General features: G+C 45.9%; 1 protein-coding gene across 1 annotated transcript in view; it reads right to left on the reverse strand.

Moving 5' to 3' along the window:
* Positions 1-11,475: 11,475 nt before the first annotated feature.
* Cpxm2 (carboxypeptidase X, M14 family member 2) overlaps positions 11,476-19,156 on the reverse strand; it is a 111,357-nt gene continuing 103,676 nt past the window's right edge. Inside the window, exons 12-14 of the mRNA XM_051145448.1 lie at positions 16,993-17,132; positions 15,332-15,431; positions 11,476-11,805 (exon numbers count right to left, since the gene is read on the reverse strand). Coding sequence (XP_051001405.1) covers positions 11,552-11,805; positions 15,332-15,431; positions 16,993-17,132 — 494 coding nt within the window. The 3' untranslated portion in view covers positions 11,476-11,551. The remainder of the gene's footprint in view (positions 11,806-15,331; positions 15,432-16,992; positions 17,133-19,156) is intronic.

The raw sequence follows: 19,156 nt of genomic DNA on the forward strand, positions 1-19,156 counted from the left end.
GCCCCTCCTTCCAACCAAAGTAATTCCATGATACTAGTTGGGCATTTGTGATGACTCATCTTGGTTGTCTACCTGACTACATCTAGATTCAGCTAAAGCCCTGTGAGGCCTGTTGCCCATACCTGTGAGGGATTTTCTTAATCCAGTTTTCTTTCTTTCTTTCTAATCCAATTTTTTTATTTAAGCAATTTATTCAGATTACATCTCGATTGCTATCCCCTCACTTGTATCTTCTAGTTCCCCTCTCCTTCCCTCTTTCACCCTATTCCCCTTCCCTAGGTCTGTGACAAAAGGGGACCTCCTCCCCCACCATATGATCACAGCCTATCAGGTCTCATCCTGGTAGCCTGCTTATCCTCCCTCTAAGTGCCACCAGGTCTCCCCACCAAGGAGAAGTGGTCAAATAAGGGGGCACTAGAGTTAATGTCAGAGTCAGTCCCCGCTCTCCACAAAACTGTGCTGTCCATTGGCTAGATCTGGGTAGAGGTTCTAGGTTGCATGCTGTGGGAAGGACTGTAAGCTTTGTCACAGGTGAAAGCAGTCTTGGTGGGCTTTACCCTTGGACACCCCATGGATACCTTGAGATAGACCGAGTGGAGCCATCCTAGGCCTAGAATTCAGGAAACAGACCTGGGGACTCCACCTGGACTATTATTGTTTTTCTAATCGACCCTCAATGGGAGAAGGAGACAGGACACAGGCAGGCAGAGAGGAGAGAGCAGTAGCAGATTCAGACCAAGCTTGAGCCCACGTGGATCAGCGAACAGGCTGGACCAGCACACAGGCCGGACCAGCACACAGGCCAGAGACACCTAGGGACCCGCCCCATGGAACGGATACCAGAAGGTTCACTCTTTTTTCCATTTAACCTTTTTTCCCTCTTGTGTAAATTAGTTGGGTTGTATAATAAAGTTTAATTGTTAAGAAACAGAGCCTACAGAATGCATTGTCCTTGGTTGATACATTGTTTTGAGCAGAACCCCCTGGGTCCAGATCTGCCAGCCTTGATGGTCTTCTTGTAGATTTCTAGAGCCCTCTGGATCCTTCTAGTTCCCCATTCTCCCTTACCTCTCTCACATGGAGTCCCAATAGGAAGTCCCAGCATCTATCCAAATCTGCCAAGTCAAGACTTTCAGGGGTTAATCCAGTTTTCTAAAGTGGGAAGACCCACAGTAAATTGGACCACGCCTCCTAGTGGCAGCCCACACAAAAGGACACAGAAGAAGGAAACTTTGCCTGCTTGTCCTCACTCTCACCTGCAAGTTTGTCCACACTGTTGCTGTAGGACTCCATAACATAAACTAAAAGCCAGCAACTCTCTAGGAATCCTTCCAAATTCCAGCACCAGATCGGAATCGCACAGACATCCAGTCTCAGCTGAACAACTGCAGGACCCTCAGCATTTCCACTGTGAGGCAGACACCGGGTTATAGAAAGTAAGTCAGTCTGACAAATTCCCTTTAACCTCAGCTCTGTTCCTTTAGGGAACTTTAACTAAGACAACATCGTAGAATTCTATTCCACTCCCGTGTGCTCTCTGCCTGAAGACAATGCCAGCTCCCACGGGTAAGAGCTCAGTCCTAGAGGGCTGCCCCAGTTCAGACTCTAATCAAAGTTGTAGGTTACTCACAACATCTGTTCAGCCGGACTACAAATTCCAAAGCTCTGTGGCTCTCTTCCTGGGTTCAGTTAATTTGCTAGTGTGCGGATAATCTCCATTGTTGGCTTGAGAACTAGGGAATCACTTAGGAGGTAGCCAAGTAGATGGCTCACTGGGTGAGGTACTTGCACAAGTGACAGGACCTGAGTTTGGATTCCCTACAACCCACAGGCCACCAAAAGTAGTAAGATGCATCTGCAGTCTCAGCGCTCCTCTAGTGCAATGGGAGGCAGAGACAGCTGAGTCCTTGGAAACTAGTGTAACACAGTAGCTAGCCCGATGTACATAGAAACACAAACAAGAGACCCTGTTTCAAAACAAGAAGTGATAATCTCTTGGTCTCTGACCTCCACACATAATGTAACATGAGTCTACACACAAACACACACACACACACACACACACACACACACACACACACTTTTAAAATTCAAAATATAAATATTTAGACTCCCCTAGGAGACAAGCCTCTGGGGACGACGGTGACAGGTGCAGTGTGACAGCTGCCTCAAGCTTCTGCCCCTATAGCCTGTCTGCCACAATGGATGGTACCTTTGGTGGACTGCTCTGACTATGAATCAGAATAAGGCTTTCTTTCCTTAAATTGTTTCTGTTAAAGCATCCTGTCATAGTAATAAGTCCAGTGCTGTCCCGTCCAGCAGGACCAGTAATTACGGGGTCGCGAGGGGAGCCATACCTGAAATGATGGGACAGAAAAGAAAGAGGCGAGACCAAGAAGCGTTCCTATCAAGGTCCGTTTATTGAACCAAAAGCAAAAGCTTATATGGGGTGGGGGCAGGAACTAAGCAGTAGGAGGGGCCCAAGAATGTCTAGCTAACTATCTCTCAGGAAGTCCCAAGCTAACCTGCTAAACAACATCTGCATAAGCTGAAAGGAAGTTATGCAGAGGTGGAAGGAAGTTATGCAGAGGCTGAAAGAAGAAAGTTAGCTTTGGAACGGGGCATCAGTATTTTTTCATAGCCAGTAGACTTTTAGCCTTGAATGACCCCGGGCTGGTTCCAAACACAGTGCCTTGTTGGTGTGACTGCATCCTTGGTGGTGGTGCCCAGATCTGGAGGAAATGCTTCCAACTCCTGGTATATTGTCTCCTTTATAGGACTGAAAGGACCAGATGAACAGCTAGATAAAGAAGCATGAAGGACGGGGTCTGGAAAGGTCCCAAGTGCTGGGACATGCTGCCCAGGGTGCTCACCAGCCCAGAAGCTCACTCACCCTGTATTTTAGGGACTAAGGAGGGGCTTCCCCATGTCCGAGTGACCTGTGTTACAACATTCTTCCTTATCTACAGTTCTCGTGCCATGGTCTGTTACTGTGGCCAACTAGAGTTTATAAATATTCTATTAACACTCTAGACACAGACCATTTATGCATTTTAAGTAAGTTTTATTACACTTGCCCTGTCATAATTTTTCTATTGTTGTCATTAATTTTCCCATGCTTAATTTAAATTAATTCACATTATAAGTGTGTATTTATAAAAATGCCATTGTATGTACAGGGTCTAGTATTCTCAGTTACAAATATTCAATGTGGAGCTAGGATGCATATTAACTCAGCGTGCAGTACCTTGTTCTTCCCTGGGATGGGCTGGAGGTGAGAGTCCTAAGCTCCTATAAAGTATTTGCCTTTGTGGTGACCAGCACCATCCAGGGACTACCTCATCAGAATAAATGGCTTTTACCATCCAGAAAGTTTCAAAAAATTAGGACAGGATCCAAGGACAGAGACCCTTTCTGCTTCCCTGATGCACCTGTTTTAATGGACGAGGGTCACGTGAGGTTGAACATTGGCGGGGGCTCCTTGGAAGGAGATCTCGACGAGACTAAGGATTTGCATGGAAGGGGTTCACTGGGAAGTGAGTCGTGCAGGCTGTGGATCAGGGAAGAAAGATGCCAACAAGCAATAATGCTAAATGAGTCCCACCAAAGGTGACATTGACTCAGTCTCTCTGGAGTTCTGGAAGCAGCACAAGGTGTGAATCCTGACCTGGAAGCAATGGACGGTGAAATAGTCCTCCTTCACTGTCACCCCTCCTCAATTCCAATGCTCCAGGCAACGGTGCCTTCTGATCTTGAGCCTATGAACCCCACAGTGAGGGTCCCCCTCAAAACTGGAGAGGCAGAGCTAACCATGGAAATGAGGTCTCACATTTAAAAGACTTCTATCTGTCCCTCTGTCAGCTGAGCCAAAACAAGCGTTCTGTGCCTCCTGGGAAGAATAACCGATCTGCTATGCGGACCTGTGGCAGTTTGTGAATAGCAACTAAGACTGTAGCATTGGAGCTATTAACTCTCTGTCAGAGCATGGCCGTACCTCTGGGTGCTTGCACCCCAGGAGCACCATCACCTTTTATTGCTTATTTGCTTTTGTGGCTGAGGATTGAACACAGGGACCTGGTGCATATGTGCTAGGCAAGTGCTTTACCACCAAGCCCTTCCCCCAGACCCCTCATTCTGTACTGAATGCTTCCCTAAAGTCAGAGGCTATTAAGAAATTACTTTTTAAAAACTCACTTAAATTTGAGAAGCTAGATTCTGATTGGTATATAGGCACATACTTATAGAGATTAAATTTTCATGGAAAGAAGGGCATTAACTTTTGAACAGGTTGGCTAATTTACAAGTGTTTTAGGAGTGCATATAATTAAGGTAGTTTAATCATTTGGATTTAATAAAAACAGCCACATCTTCTCTAATTAATGCTATAAATAATATGAACTATGTGTTTATACTATACGTGCTTTCTCTATACTTAGGCTTACTCACTATATAATATATTGTTATCCATAGTAAATGTTGAAGGCTGTAAAAAAATATATAAATTTGTGTTTAAGCAAATTGAATCGTTATTCCAAGAAACTCTATATTCCAAGAGTTATGTCTTTTAGTATGTTGGATTGAACGTTACTTCTAAGATCTTGATTCAAATCCTTGGGTTGATATTTAAATTGCACAATGCACTGGGTGACCAGTATTGCTGCCTCAGTTACTTGCTTGTTGCTGTGATAAACTACTCTGACAAACTTACAAGGGAAAAGGTTGGTTCCGGAGGATAGTGCCTCTGTTATTAGGACAAGTCAGGGTGGCAGGAGCTTGAAGGAGCTGGTCCTATCACATCCAAAAACATTCAGGAAGTGGAGAAATAAACGAATGCATGCTACTGCTGGCTTCCCCTTCTCCATCTTCCATGGCCCAGTGTTCCCTGCCCAGGGAGCAAATAGTCCCACCAACAGCTAACACTTATTTCCCCATAGCAATTACTGTAATCAAGCTAATCCCTGACAGACGTGGCCGGAGGCACATCTCCGGGTGGTTCTAGATTCTATCAAGTAGAAGCATTAAGTATCAAGGTCTCTCCTTAGAACAATGGGAAATGTTGACTATTATATGTAGCTTTGAATTTACTTCCAACTTTATATGTGTTGTTTCTTATTAATGAGAGTCTTGCTATGAGATGGTCTATAAGGATGAAGGGAATATACCTTTAGCTAATGGCTAAGTAAAAAGCGGGTTCTCTTAGTAAGTGGCTGGTATGCCACACAAAGTTCACCACAAGCCATTCTGAAGTTCATGAAAGGGGAGGTTTACTTTGCTTAACACATAATTAAACCCCGGTAGGGTGACAAACACTTGTAACCTTGGGAGTTCAGGAGTTAGGATCAAGAGTTTGCGGCTAGACTGGGCAATTTATGAGAGCCTATCTCAAAATAAAGTTGAAAATGGCTGGTTAGAGCTCAGTGATAGAGCACTTGCCAGCACGCATGAGACTCTGGGTTCAATCCCCAACACTTCAAAAAGATGTGCGTGTGTGTGTGTGTGTGTGTGTGTGTGTGTGTGTGTGTGTGTGTGTGTGTGTGTTTGCTGGTCACATTGTCTCTGTAGTTAGGAAGTAGATCTAGGCTACAAAACCTCAAGGCCCACCCCTAGCAGCTCTACCTCCAAAGGTTCTACAGACCTTGAGAACAGAAGCACCTGCAAAGGACCAGATGTTCAAACACCTGTTAGACACATTCCACACCCAAGCCACAACTGTGTGTTTGATGTTGAGGTTGAGACCACACAGAAGCAGCAGCAGAAGCAGCCGCAGCAGCAGAGAAACACAGCATTGTTCATACTTCCCTTTTCCACGGGAAAGAGTTCTTCCCTCCCAAAGCAACATTTCTCAGGGGTTCTTTTCTTTTCTGTTTTTTTCCCCCCTGTGTTTTTGAGATAGGGTTTTGCTGTGTAGCCCTGATTATCCTGGAATTCGCTCTGTAGACGAGGCTGGCCTTTAACTCAGAGACCAGCCAGCCTCTTGCTGGGATTAAAGGTGTGTACCACACCACTGCTTTTTTTTTTTTTTTTTTTTTTAACTTTTCTCAACTTAAAAAAAAAATTAAGACCCTGGAGAGGGTATTCAATGATTAAGAGCACTTCCTTCTCTTGAAAGGGATCCAGGTTCAATTCCCAGCACCAACATGGTGTCTTGCAACTATCTGTAACTCCAGTGCCAGGGGATAGGATGGCCTCTTCTGACCTTCTTTCACACTAGGCACACATGTGGTACACACACATACATGCAGGCAAAACACTCATATACATAAAATACTAATAATAATAATAATAATAATAATACTAATAATAATACTAATACTACTACTACTACTACTACTAATAATAATAATAATAATAATAATAATAATAATAATAATAAAGATACCCGTCACTGGTCACAGTGGCGCATACCTGTAATCCCAGCACTCAGGGAGGCAGAGGCAGGTGACTCTCTGTGAGGTTAAGGCCAGCCTGGTCTACAAAGTGAGTCCAGGACAACCCAACGGTACACAGAGAAACCCTGTCTCGAAAAAACCAAACCCAACCCAACCCAAACCAAACCAAACCAAACCAAAACAACAACAACAAAACAAAAGACGCCCTTCAACTTAAAATCCATAGTGGGTAGATCCCAACAAAATTTTGCTTTGGGGCAGTGGATGGGACACACACAAATATCATCTTGGACACTGAAAGAGAAGGCTTCATTTTAAACAGCAACGGGCAGAGCAAGAGTGAGCGATCCCTGTAGTGATGGCATTTTACCATTGGTATTAAATCAGCCCTGGCCCAGCAGACCCCTGAGACCTGCGCTCAAGCAAAATGCTAGCTTCTCCTACACCACAATGGCACCAATGGAGGACCAGGTTACACAGTGAACTGTTTGTTTTGGATTTTTATTTCAGATTCCAGGGCCTTTCCCTAGGCCCCCCTGCTTGGTGTGACTCCGTGTGGCTGTTTGCATAGGCACAGCAAGACTGTGCTTGGCTTTACTAAGGAATCATTGTTTAAATGGTTATGCACGGCCTTGCTTGGAATGCACGATTGAGTATGACCCTTGCGTTAGACAAGGTTCTCTAGAGGAACAGAACTGATAGAACGCACATAAACTGTAAAAATAAAAAAACAAAAAATAAATAAAAATAAAAAAAATGGGCTGGAGAGATGGCTCAGAGGGTAAGAGCACTGTCTGCTCTTCCAGAGGTCCCGAGTTCAAGTCCCGGCCGGCAACCACGTGGTGGCTCACAACCATCTATGAGATCTGGTGCCCTCTTCTGGCAGGCAGGCACACATGGGAGCAGAGTACTGTGTACATAATAAATAAAAATAAATAAATAAAATAAATAAATAAAAAAAAAATTTTTTTTAATTAATTAATTTAAAAAAAAAAAAAAAAAAAAAAAGAGTCCATGATTTGTCCAGCAATGGCCATCTGCATGCTGGAGAAGCTGAGAACCTGGTAGCAAGTCAGTGCACACACAAAGCTGGATGCCTTGTTAGTCCTGATCTGGTGCTGCAGGCCTGAAGACTTCCTGGAGAATGCCTGCTTTTCAGTCTACCTTGGAAAGCCAAAGAAGCTGGGGTCTGGTGTCAGCGGACAACAGCATCAGCCACAGGCTCCAGGCTAGCTCACCAGCAAAAAGGAAAGATGAGGGAAGAGGGTCTCCTTGGGTCTCTGAACCATCAGAAGTCTCAGGTTACTCTTGGAGGGAGGCTCCTTTCTAGAAATACCCCCCTGGTCCTGTACTGAGCTCATCTCTTAGTTGATCCCAGCCCGTGTGAAGGTGACAACTGGGATTAGTCATCACCACAACCATTCATTTCTAAAGCTTTATTGAGATGTTTGTGAGCTGTAGGAACCACTTATTTAAGTTGTAAAAAGTCAGTACTTTTTTTTTAATTATCACAATCATTTTTTTAAATATATACCTCCCAAATTAGCATGTATCCTCCCTAGCTTGTGCCCAACCCGGTCCCCCTGTTCCTCATCCCTAGGCAATTGCTCATCGCCATACAATACTTCACAGAAACAGAACCAGGCAATATGTGGCCTCTTGTAGCCTATTTCTTTCACTAGTATGATTTTTTTCAAGGTTCATCCATACTGTGAAAGGTGTCAGAGCATCCTTTTTCATCAGTATATAATATTCTACTGTGGTTAGACCACATTTTGTTTTTCTCTTTACCATGATGAGCACTTGGTTGTTTACTCTTTTGTTCCCCCCTCCCACCCCCTTTTAAAATCACACTGCTGTGAATACTCATGGATGGGCTTTGGGCCAACAATACTTTCAGTTCCACCGGGTTCACACCTGTGAGTGACTGCTGGATCCCATGGCAGTTCCTTGGCTAACACCCAAGAACTGCTGTGCATTCTGGGGGAGGGAGGATGACATGGCGCATATACCATGCACACTTGTGGAGGTCAGAAGACAACTTGCAAGGGTCACTTCTCCCCCTTCCACCGTACAGTCACTAGAATTAAACTCCTATCATCAGGCTTGGCAGCAGGCACCTTCCCTAGCTGTGCCATCTTGACGGTCCACAAGTGAAGACTCCTGAAGAGGTATAAAGGCATTAAATAAAACCAAAGAACAGATTTTCATCTTCTGAAGTCACATTTTCTTAACTAGTTAAGTGAAAAATGGAATGCCACGTGGCAAGGGCTGGCCACATGACCACTGAGCCTGTGCTATAGGGAAGGTGTGAGGCCAGGGACAATGGATACTAACAAGACACTGTGCCTCCCCCTTGGGAAGCCAGATCTCTTAGTTTTGAAGTTGGAGTTCCTCCTGCGCTGTCAGCCCTATTCTGAAGGACCAAGAGCAATGAGACGCACAGATTGCTGAATCCCAGACAAAGAGATTGTGAGAGAGAATGAGGAGGAGGGTGCTAGAGGAGGTGGCATTTGAGATGGGCCTAGAGAGAGATCAGGAACGTTTACAGCCAAGGGAAGAGGTGTGAATGCAGAGGTCCATGCTAAGGCCTTAGACAAGATCCAGGAGCCATTTTTTCTGAAACAAGGAATAATGCAACGAGAAGCTGAGTCAAGGGTAGTGTTCTGAGCTTCAGAGTGACAGCCTGCTTGTGCCTGATGAGCCAAGAGAGAAAGGCCTCCTACAGAGCAGAGCTGGGGAGGTGAAGCCTGCCAGAGGCTCAGCCCAGTGCCTGACTCTGCTGGGAGGTGAGGAGTGGGCTGAGAAGTGCACGAAGCTGGGGCAGTGCAGCCTATAGATATCAGAATGGAACACCAAAGCTTTGGCTTCCAGGTCAGGCACCCCAAAAGTCTAAAGTCTCCTGAGCAGACATGCAAATCTTCACGCTTCTGAACCACAAAAGATAATCCAGAACCTTAAATGCTTTGTAGCACTGCCCGCCATATCTGGTGCTGTAAGTCTTTCTGTGTTTTGCTTAGTGACAGGCTCCAGTCACCAATGGCTGCTGGAAGTCAAATTTCAATTAAATGCACCTATACAATACTAGAAGACTGGTTCCTAAGGTATACCAACTATACAAAGCTAATGACCACTGCATTCAACGGCACAGAATAAGCTATTCCCATCACTATAGAAAGTTCTGTTGGACAACACAGGGTTACAATATGAGTTAACTATGTCCTGACCTGAGGGACTTATCCAGCTACCTGCCTGTTTAAGCAGTTTTCTGAACCACAGCTGTGTTCATCCATTTGTGTGACCACTGCTCAACCTGAGCTATCTCAACATGGATGGTTACAGTTTGTCAACTGTGAAATATTGACAAGCAGACCTTTATCAGAAAAGCTTGCTGCCCCAACCCCATGCTCACAGACAGAATGCTGGTGAGTATATTTGTGTAAAGACAGTCATTGGCATGTCCAGTATGTCCAAACATATGTCTCTCCCAGGAAGAAGCAGAGGGCTTATAGCTGTCAGCAGCTGGAACTCAGTTTTACAGAGGCTTAGGTGACCAGATTCAGGGAGATCTGTGTGGGAACCATTTTGTCAGGAATAAACATATTCAAAAGACACTTGTGTCTCTCCCTTTGGCTATCAGACTATTGAAAGAATGGTCCCCCCAGGAACAGAGATTTCCCCCAGGGATCTCTTACTAGGGTGAATCAGACAAGGAACTTCTTTCTCCTAGGAAGAGATTTCACAGAGGACAGACTGGAGCAGAGATGATAACCAATGGTGGGTGGGGCTACCCCTTGCCCAGGACTCTCCATGTCTCCTCTTACCCTCTATTTACAGACGCACAGATGGCTTTGTGGGGAGGATCACTGCGTTCTTTATTTGTTCTTCTCCCCAGCATAGCCACGTTGAATACTTCTTTCTCTCTTTGCTTTTCACCACTATCTGTCTTTTCCCCTCGAGTACAGAGGTCAAGTAGCAAAACTCAGATGGTTGGGGCTGGAAGAGCTCAGAGTCTGACCTAATGACTGTGGTGGCAGAGGCACTGTGAGCTGCATGTGCACCTGGAGAAACCACACCAGAGGGTCTTTCCATTTGCCTTTATTTATTTTGTTCATTCCCCGAATAAACAAGGTCAAGGAGGCAGCAGGATGAGCAGACATGAGACACACTGTTCCCTCATACAATGACTCAACAATCTCTCCCAAACTGACATGTCCCAGGAAATTCTAAGATCACTTTTTTTTTTCATCAGATGATACTTGATTAGAAAGATGTGGCCTCCTGTTTGCTCGTCATAACTCCCCTCCTGATGGGGACCAACTTGGAGCTCTCATATCCTGCAGCACAGAGAAACTCTGGGTTTGCCTCCTTCAAGCTCTTTCCCATGATGCCTAGGCTGACTGGCTGCTCTGGCCTCCTTAGCAAGCCTGGCTCTCTCCACCCCAGGGCTAATGGAGTAGCAAAGGGTTTAGGGGCTCTCTGGGGATCCAGCTTGCATGCGACAAGACCCTCAAGGTCTGCTACCCAACAATCACTCTTGGATGCCGCCCACTTCTGTCCCCTCTTAGGAAGACAAGCTTTGTTGGAAAAGGGAAGAGAGCTGACTCAGGACTCAGTGATGCTCACTTGGTAATAAATGCCTCTATTGTCAATAGAAAGCAGAGTGTGTGTATAGCAGCTTAGATTGTCGCCCGGGGCCAGAGAGGATGGATTTTCTTAGGCTGCCTAAGAGCATCTCAAATGATAACATCTGGGACAAAGGGTTCCCTGGGTGCTGCAATGTCAACTGTGCCATTTGTAAATGTACTGGCAAACTTGGATGTCACGCAAATGGGGAAAGCCCTGGTTCCCTTTCCTGGACAGCAAGTGGGCAAGTGCCTTTTTCAGATTCCCAGATTGACTCGCTAAATTCCCTCACTGCCACCAGCCTTTCTTTGCTGCTCTGTCCAACAGTATTTGGATAAGTGAGAACAAAAGAAAAACAAAACAAAACACTGTGAGCCGCAGCCCTCCCCCACTTTGGGACCAGCCAAGCCAAGCAGGCACGTTCCTGGGTGTCTTTTGAATTACAGGCAAAACAACAGTGAGAGCATGCTACAGAGTTACTGCTGGAGTGGATTTCATTTGCACAGTCTGGGGTATGTTTCAAGTGTCCGAGCAGGTCACCCACGCTGCCGCCTTTTCCGTCCCCGCAGCCTCAGGCGCCTGGCTGGTAGGCTGACAGGCTGCTTCCCAAACGTCTCCATGATTTCTCTTATCCTAGCCAGGTTGGTCTTGCTGAGTGTGAAGTCACATCGAGTAGCACCCATGTCGTAGCCAACCATGCAGTTCTTGGTGGAGGGGACGAAGCCTTCTGCCTTGGCTGTGACCACATATTCTCCAGGGTTCAGTAGGCGCCAGTAATCCCCATCGCTAGCTGAAAAAAGAGAGCAGGAGGCCTCAGAACAGGTCCTTGCTAGCATAAGTATTCCCAGACCTATTGCATGACCAGCCCAGCAGAGAGGGCCCTGAATTTCCCGTGACTGAGTGCTTGCAGCACTCTGGAAGCCAAAATGTTTTTCTCTTTGGCAGCTGCTTTAATGTTTCAACAGGAAGGGGTTTAGGGTATGGACTCCCCACAGTGCCTGAGCCGAGTTGGAGACAAGATCTCCCAAAGTCTTTCCTACGTGACAATACAGGGCATTCACTATAGATGTAAACTCACAAACATTATGCCCTTGCCACAAAATGGCATTTTGGAAAGTCGACAGCTCATAGCTTCCTATTGCATAGCTATGAATACAGAGGAATCATTTCTAAAAGGGGAAGGTTTTTGGCTTCTAAGAAGTTCAGGAATGGACTCCCCACACATGACCTGAGCCCTCATTCCATGGCCTTGGACAGAGATGGGAGCTGCAGGAACAGTTTTACACTCAAGGCGGGGCAGGGACTCAACAAAGCAGGGAAAGACCCATGAAAACTGGCAAGTGGCAGGCAGGGCCAAGGAGGAACCCTGATATCCAGTTTCAGCACTGGTCACTTACCCAGTGGGCTCTTTACTTAGCTTCAAGTGGGTCAGAACAGCCTTAGGCAATGGACTCTGGGGCTTTACTAATTGTCCACTGAGACCGACTAAGTTCACTTTCTCATGCAGGCAGGAGCACTGGCCTCCAGTCTACTCATTTCCTTTCAGCCGCTCTATTCACCTGGACACACACTCAAAGCAGTGATGCTGAGATCAAGTATGGACGGACTACAGCACAGGGCCTGAGCTCTAAAGGATGTCATATCTTCACACCGAGGTTATGATAAGAGCAGGGAGCCATCCCCACTCTCAGAAACACCATCTTGTAGAAGGAAAGTTGAAGAGGACGAAGGGACACGTGAAGAGCACTGCTTGCTCAGCATGGCTCAAGAAACTCTGGGATGCAGAGATCCTTAAAAGGAGAATTACACACCAGCCAGACTGACCAACATTTCACCCAGAACAGCCAAGTGAAAAGCTGTGAAATTGTGTGTGTGTGTGTGTGTGTGTGTGTGTGTGTGTGTGTGTGTATCCCAGATTTCTATATGCCAGACAAACTCTATCACTGAGCTACACCTCCAACCTTATGGAAAATCTTTTATTTGGTAGAAAATCTGCATTCTCACTAAAGAAAGACATAAAGCAAGAGCTGAGGACCTTTGGGGGGAGCGCTCGCTCTCTCTCTCTCTCTCTCTCTCTCTCTCTCTCTCTCTCTCTCTCTCTCTCTCTTTCTCTCTCTCTCTCTCTCTCTCTCTCTCTGTGTGTGTGTGTGTGTGTGTGTGCACATTCATGTGTGTACGTGCAGAGGCCAGAGGTTGAGCATATTGTTTTCCTTCATTGCTCTTTTACTTTGCTTCCTGAATCACAGTCTCTTGCTGCATCTGGAGCTCATAAATTTGGCTATTTCAGCTAGCCAGCCCACCCCAGCTATCCCCTGTCTCTTCTTATTCCTGAGCACTAGGATTATAGGAAACTCTGCTAAACTAGCCCAGTTTTTACATGGGTGCTGAGGATTGGAACTCTGGTCCTCTCATGGTTGTATGGCAAGTGCTTTATCCACTGAACCATCTATCCTTTGCTTTTCTAAGAGCTAGCCTCCATTTATGCCTTAGTGAGGGAACCCCACCTGGCTGCTTTTTTTTTTTTTTTTTTTTTTTTTTTTTTTTTTTTGCCTGTCTCTGTATCTACTTGTTGCATTTCTCTCTTAGCACTGGTTGCCATCTGTAAAATTGCTATTCTTTCTAGTAATTAATTGTATGTCTCCTCCACCAGAAAACACACTCAGTGGTCAGGGACATCCTTGCTGTTTGCAGCAGTAGTTCTTGGCTTGCAATCGGTGCCGAATAAACCAAGCTAAAAAGAGGGAGGAAACGATGGGGTCAGAACAGGAGATGTTGGTTCTATAACCTAAAAACGAGGCAGCCTGGATTTCCCCTCTGCCGGCCGGGTCTCTCAGATCACAGACAAAGTTTTTCCACTTTATACCTAGGGCCCTTGTTACTTCTGCTTCTTCCCCAAATGACACCTATCCTAGAACTATACACTGGAGGACATAGAGGGAGCCCCCACATTGAGTCCTGTCCCACTGAACAATTGAGCTAGTGTTCTAGAGTAAATGCTCCATGTAGCCACCGTGCCAGATTAACACTGTGGACACTGCTTGTCACTTATGGGATGAAAGGGGCACCCCAAGCCCAGTGAGTGTTCATTTGCTAGCAGTTCAAACTGGTGTCTTCTAAGCAGTGGACCGCATATAAGATTCTAACCCAAATGTGCTTCTTAAAATCCTCCTTCTAGCTCCCTCTCTGTGGGATTCTGTCTAACGCCTCTGCTGACATTATGCAAACTTCTCCTTAAATGAAACTTGTTGGATCACATAAAGCCTCAGACAAACCCAAGGCAAGTTCAGCACTTCCGGTGAGCGCAGAGGGTGCTCATAAAGAGCCGTTTGTGTGTGTGTGTGTGTGTGTGTGTGTGTTTGTGTGTGTGTGTGTGTGTGTGTGTACTATGGGAGGCATCTGCCCAGAGCACGTGCTGGGAAATTATTTACAGAAGGACGTGGAGGGGATAAGATGCATTTCCCATTAGTTCATCCAAACTGCTGGCTTGATTACAGGGCTTGGAAGTCAGAGCCGATTAGGCAAAGCATTCTCACCTAGGCTTATAGGGCCCCGGGGCCTTTTTACCTCCTACTAAGCAGAGCCCTTGTGTTTTCCTACATTGCCCACCAGGCACTAAGTAGAGCAAGGAATGGCCAGGCCTTCTTTAAGAAGCACTCTTTGAAAGGAGTATTTAAGCAGTATTTAAAACACAGATCCTACGCAGAACTAGAACAAATGGCCCCATCTTTCATTCATAGAAATCACTAGCATCCTGCTTGGTCTCTGGCTAATTGTGAGGACTTGGTCCATGTGTAATGAGTTGATGAATGAATGAATGATTGAGTGAATACATACATATTCATAAGGTGCTGCTGGATATAAATTTCCATTTAATACTAAGTAAAACTTTGTGGCCAGTGGCTGTAGTATCTAGGACAAGTGGTAGAAATTCCACAGAAGAGTGATGCCACACAGCAGCCCCTAACTTCTAAGAAGCTTCCATTGCAACTGGAGTTTTAATAGTTGCTCCAAACTGTCTCTGGGAAGGGGCAAGGAGAGCCAATAAGCCTGGCTTTTAAAAAACCAAACCAAACAAAAACAAAAAAAAGCAAAACAACAACAACAAAACAATTGCAGAGGTCTCTTGGGAAACTGGAGAGAGGAGATGCTGACTTAGTGCTGAGTAAGAATTTTCTAGATGAATATAGCTAACCAGCTGTGCCACTGGCATGCCAGTGGTTAAGTTCCTGAAACTCCAATGATGACTGAAACCGGAGCGACACACAGCAAGGGGCAGGTTGTTCGCACTGAGGCAGTTTATACACATTTGCGGATACCTGTCCGGATGTCATGGTTAACACCTTCCACAGAGATGATGGCATTCGGGATCCCTTTCCCATGTAAATCTCTCACTAGGCCTTTGATGCCTCGATGAACCTGCAGCAAACAGGATATTAACCACATAATCCAGGATAACCGCATTAGAATACACAGACATAAAGAAGCTAAAAAACAAGGAGAACCTTAGGGGAGGGGGAAGGGATGCTTAATTCTCATTCAGAAGGACAAATAGGATAAACATCAGAAGTGGCTGAAGAGAAGGAACAGGATGGGAACCCACCATAGAGGTCGTCTAACCGACTCCACGCAGCAGGGGAGAGAAGCAGAGACTAATGCTTGCTGCCAAACTTCAGGGTGGAGCACAGGGATAAGGGGACCTGGAGGGGACAGGAGCTCCACAAGGAGCTCCTGAGGTGGGGTAGGGATGCTGCTACAGAGACTGATGCAGCAAGCAATGGTGTGGACCTAGACCCTCTGCTCAGATGTAGTTGATAGGCAGCACAGCTTCCGTGTGGGTCCCATAATACGGGAAGTAGGGACTACTTCTGGCATGGACTCTGGTGCCCATTTATTGATCACCTCCCCATGCCAGGGCAGCTTGGCAAGGCCACAGAGGAAAAGGATACAGGCAGTGCAGGTGAGACTTGATAGGCTGAGGTCAGATGATAGAGGAGGAGGGGTTTCCCTTTCTGAGGACTAGGGGAGGCAGGAGGGGGGATGAGGAAGGGAGAGTGGGGCCAGGAGGCAACTAGGGAGGGGGCTACAATCAGGATGTAAAGTGAACAAATTAAAAAAAAAATAACACACCCACTAGGGCTAGGGATGTCATGCAGAGGTAGAATGCCTGTCTACCATGCATGAGGCCCTGGGCTCCCTCCCCAGCACTGAAAAATAAAACATAAATTCTCTGGAAACTAGAACTTAATTTTTTTTATTAATTTTACTCTTAGTTTTTAAATTTTTATCTTGAGACAAGATCTCAATATGTAGCCCTAGCTGTTCTGGAATTTGCTATAGAGACTCAGCTGGCCTTGAACTCAAGACATCCTCCTATACCTGGTGCCCAAGTGCTAGGATTAAAGGCTTGCATCACCAGTTTAAAACTTAGTTTTTATCAGATATGCTTATTTGGACTTTCCTGGGTTCCATGGACTTGGTGACATAGGAGCTAGGGACAAAGGAACCAGAGGCCATCAAAACCAGCCGGAACCTGTACCTCAGTCTCCCTGTCTGTGGGATAACGTGACACTCCATGATGGCCCAGGAACTTCTCAATGATACTCTGGATATGTTATCCCTAGGGGCAATTTTGGCTAACTCAGACCACAGCTTCAAAACCGCTGTTTCCGTACTCAAAGGAAAACGAGCCTTTCCCATGAGGCTCCAGGAAGTAGGTTCCAGCCTAGCAAAGAGTGTACTCGCAGCTTCCCAAGAGGAAGAAACTGGCTCCTACACTTTGTTCTGGGAATCCTCCTAGGACTCGTGCAGGGCAGACTCAGGGTGAGACCCAGACACCAACTGCAGACATCTTGCAGAGATGCAGCCACAGCACCAAGAAGCTGGGGTGCCCAAGCTGACTCTCCCATGACCGTAGTTTTCACACCCACAAGCCATTTCTTAGCTATTTCCTCTCCTCCCGGCCACATGTCCAGCATACCTGTTCCATGAACACTATCAGAGACTCCCGGTTATTCTCCCATTCCTCGGGCAGCTCGCTCTCGTGTGGGTATTTGTCACAGCCCACGTAGATGGACAGCTCAAAGCAGTTTGTGTGGAGGTAGCTGAAATCGTTTAGACCTGCCAAGCCAACGAGACATTTTAACTGACTTATGCTTCAAGTAGCATGGGGAGGAGGTGGCAAGAGCCTTTAGAGGTCTTCAACTGAACAGCGAAGCAACAAGAATCTACTATAGATAAACAGAGAAGAGCAAATGTGCCTGGAAAGCCATCATTAACTACCATAATGGACTGAGTGTTTAATTCACTGTGTTTGGTAGCCATACTGGTCTCAAATGAGAGCTTGAATATTCGCCTGTTTCAACTCATTAAAACAGCTGACCTCTGTCCTGTCTGCATGATCTCTCTGTCTCTTTCTTCACCTGCCTCTTCTGGGCATGTCCATAAGCTGCATCCTGCAGGTCCTTCCATTGAGCCCACAAGCTTAGCCATAGCTCAGACTCACAGATAAGATGAGTGAGGCCTGTGGTCAGCAAGAATCTGATGCAGGATTTGTGTGTCTAGGTTGGAGCCTAGACCATGTGCGTGGTTGGCAGCTGCCTGGCTATCACACACACCCAGGGAGCCCCAAAGCAGCAGACTTGCATCCTGATGTGCAGACGGCAAGCAGCTGTCTCCATATGAGTTTTCTGGAGCTGCTGTTACAAATGACGACACCCTGGCTTAAAGCACACACTCCTTGCCATGTGCGGAGAGGGCAGAAGTCCTCAGGTGTGTGTGTGTGTGCTCCCTAAAAAGCCTTGTGGGAGCACAGGAGCACCCTCCCTGCCGGCCTGCCTGCCTGCCTGGCTTTAGGCTGGTCTGGGCACTTCTTATGTCAATCGCTTGACTGCCCAGTTTTCTGTCTTTGCTTTTTCTTTTTGGGTTCATTTAAGGACACATCTCTCTGCTGTAAGGCACATTCAATAATAGAGAAGAAATATCTCCAGGCCCTTAATTATACTTTCAAAGACTGTCGTCCCAGTAAAGTAACCATTACAGGTTCAAAGAAGTTACAAAACAGACGTGTTGTTTTGGGGTCTTTCTCAAGCCACTGCACTAGCTAGTATTTGTGAAAGGAACAAATTATTATGATGGGGGTCACATGGCATAAAATGACCTAACACTTGGGGCATGTTGGGGTGCCAAGCACTGGGCCCAAGGCATTACTCATGTTCAGCACTGAGTCCCTCTACTACTGAGCTTCCTCGCTACTGCCCCCTCACTCACCCCCACCGCCGCCCTTCGAAGCATCTCCCCCTCTCAACAGGATGTCTGCAGAGACTGTTAGGATTCTGCTTCAGTCAGCCTACCTGTGATGTCACTGCCTACCTGCCATGGGGGCGTGGCCCTGCCCAGGGCTATATAAAAGGACAATCCTACCTCACCCCTCCCTCTTACTCTTCTCTTAGTCTCCCCCCCCCTCTCTCTGGGGTACCCCTCCTCCTTTTCCTTCTCCCCCCCATGCTCATTTAATAAACCTCATATAATCTAATCTCTGGTACCTGGTACCTTATTACCTTTTTGCCTCATATCTTATTTATTAAACATAAAAGAGACCATCACAGAAGAATGATGGAAAAGACTCAAGCTACCATGTGGCTTTGCCACAAAGTCCCCAAAATAAGGGCAAGCAGAGTTGGGAGAGTGACAACACGCAATGTTGCCTACATCAGTATGCAATAGCCTGCTTCCCATGGTGTCACTATCGTCCCGACACTGTGGAAGTCAACCGTGTCTGTTTGTAATTTAGTCACAAGAGCCAAACAAATAGCCAAACGAACAGATTTTACTCAGAGATTCTTATAGGTATGTCTTTAGGGCTAAACTTGAATTTTTAATTTTTTTAAACAATAGAAAATGTTCTTGATAAATTCAAACCAGTGTTTATTTTGCAATTTATATAGTGTAAAGTCGTTGAAAAAAGTAGAGGCAGTATCTATACCTGGATTGTTGCCAAGACAAAAATGGTATCCTTTCTGATGTGTTTTAAAGTGACTATGGGAACAAATGCTTACGTTTCTTTTCATCTCCAAGAGATGAGCATACTTGAAAAGTATATTAACACTGAGTTTATGGTAAAATACTATTGAGATTAACTAATG

The sequence above is a fragment of the Acomys russatus genome, chromosome 5 (genome assembly GCF_903995435.1).
Source record: "Acomys russatus chromosome 5, mAcoRus1.1, whole genome shotgun sequence".
NCBI classification, from domain to species: domain Eukaryota; kingdom Metazoa; phylum Chordata; class Mammalia; order Rodentia; family Muridae; genus Acomys; species Acomys russatus.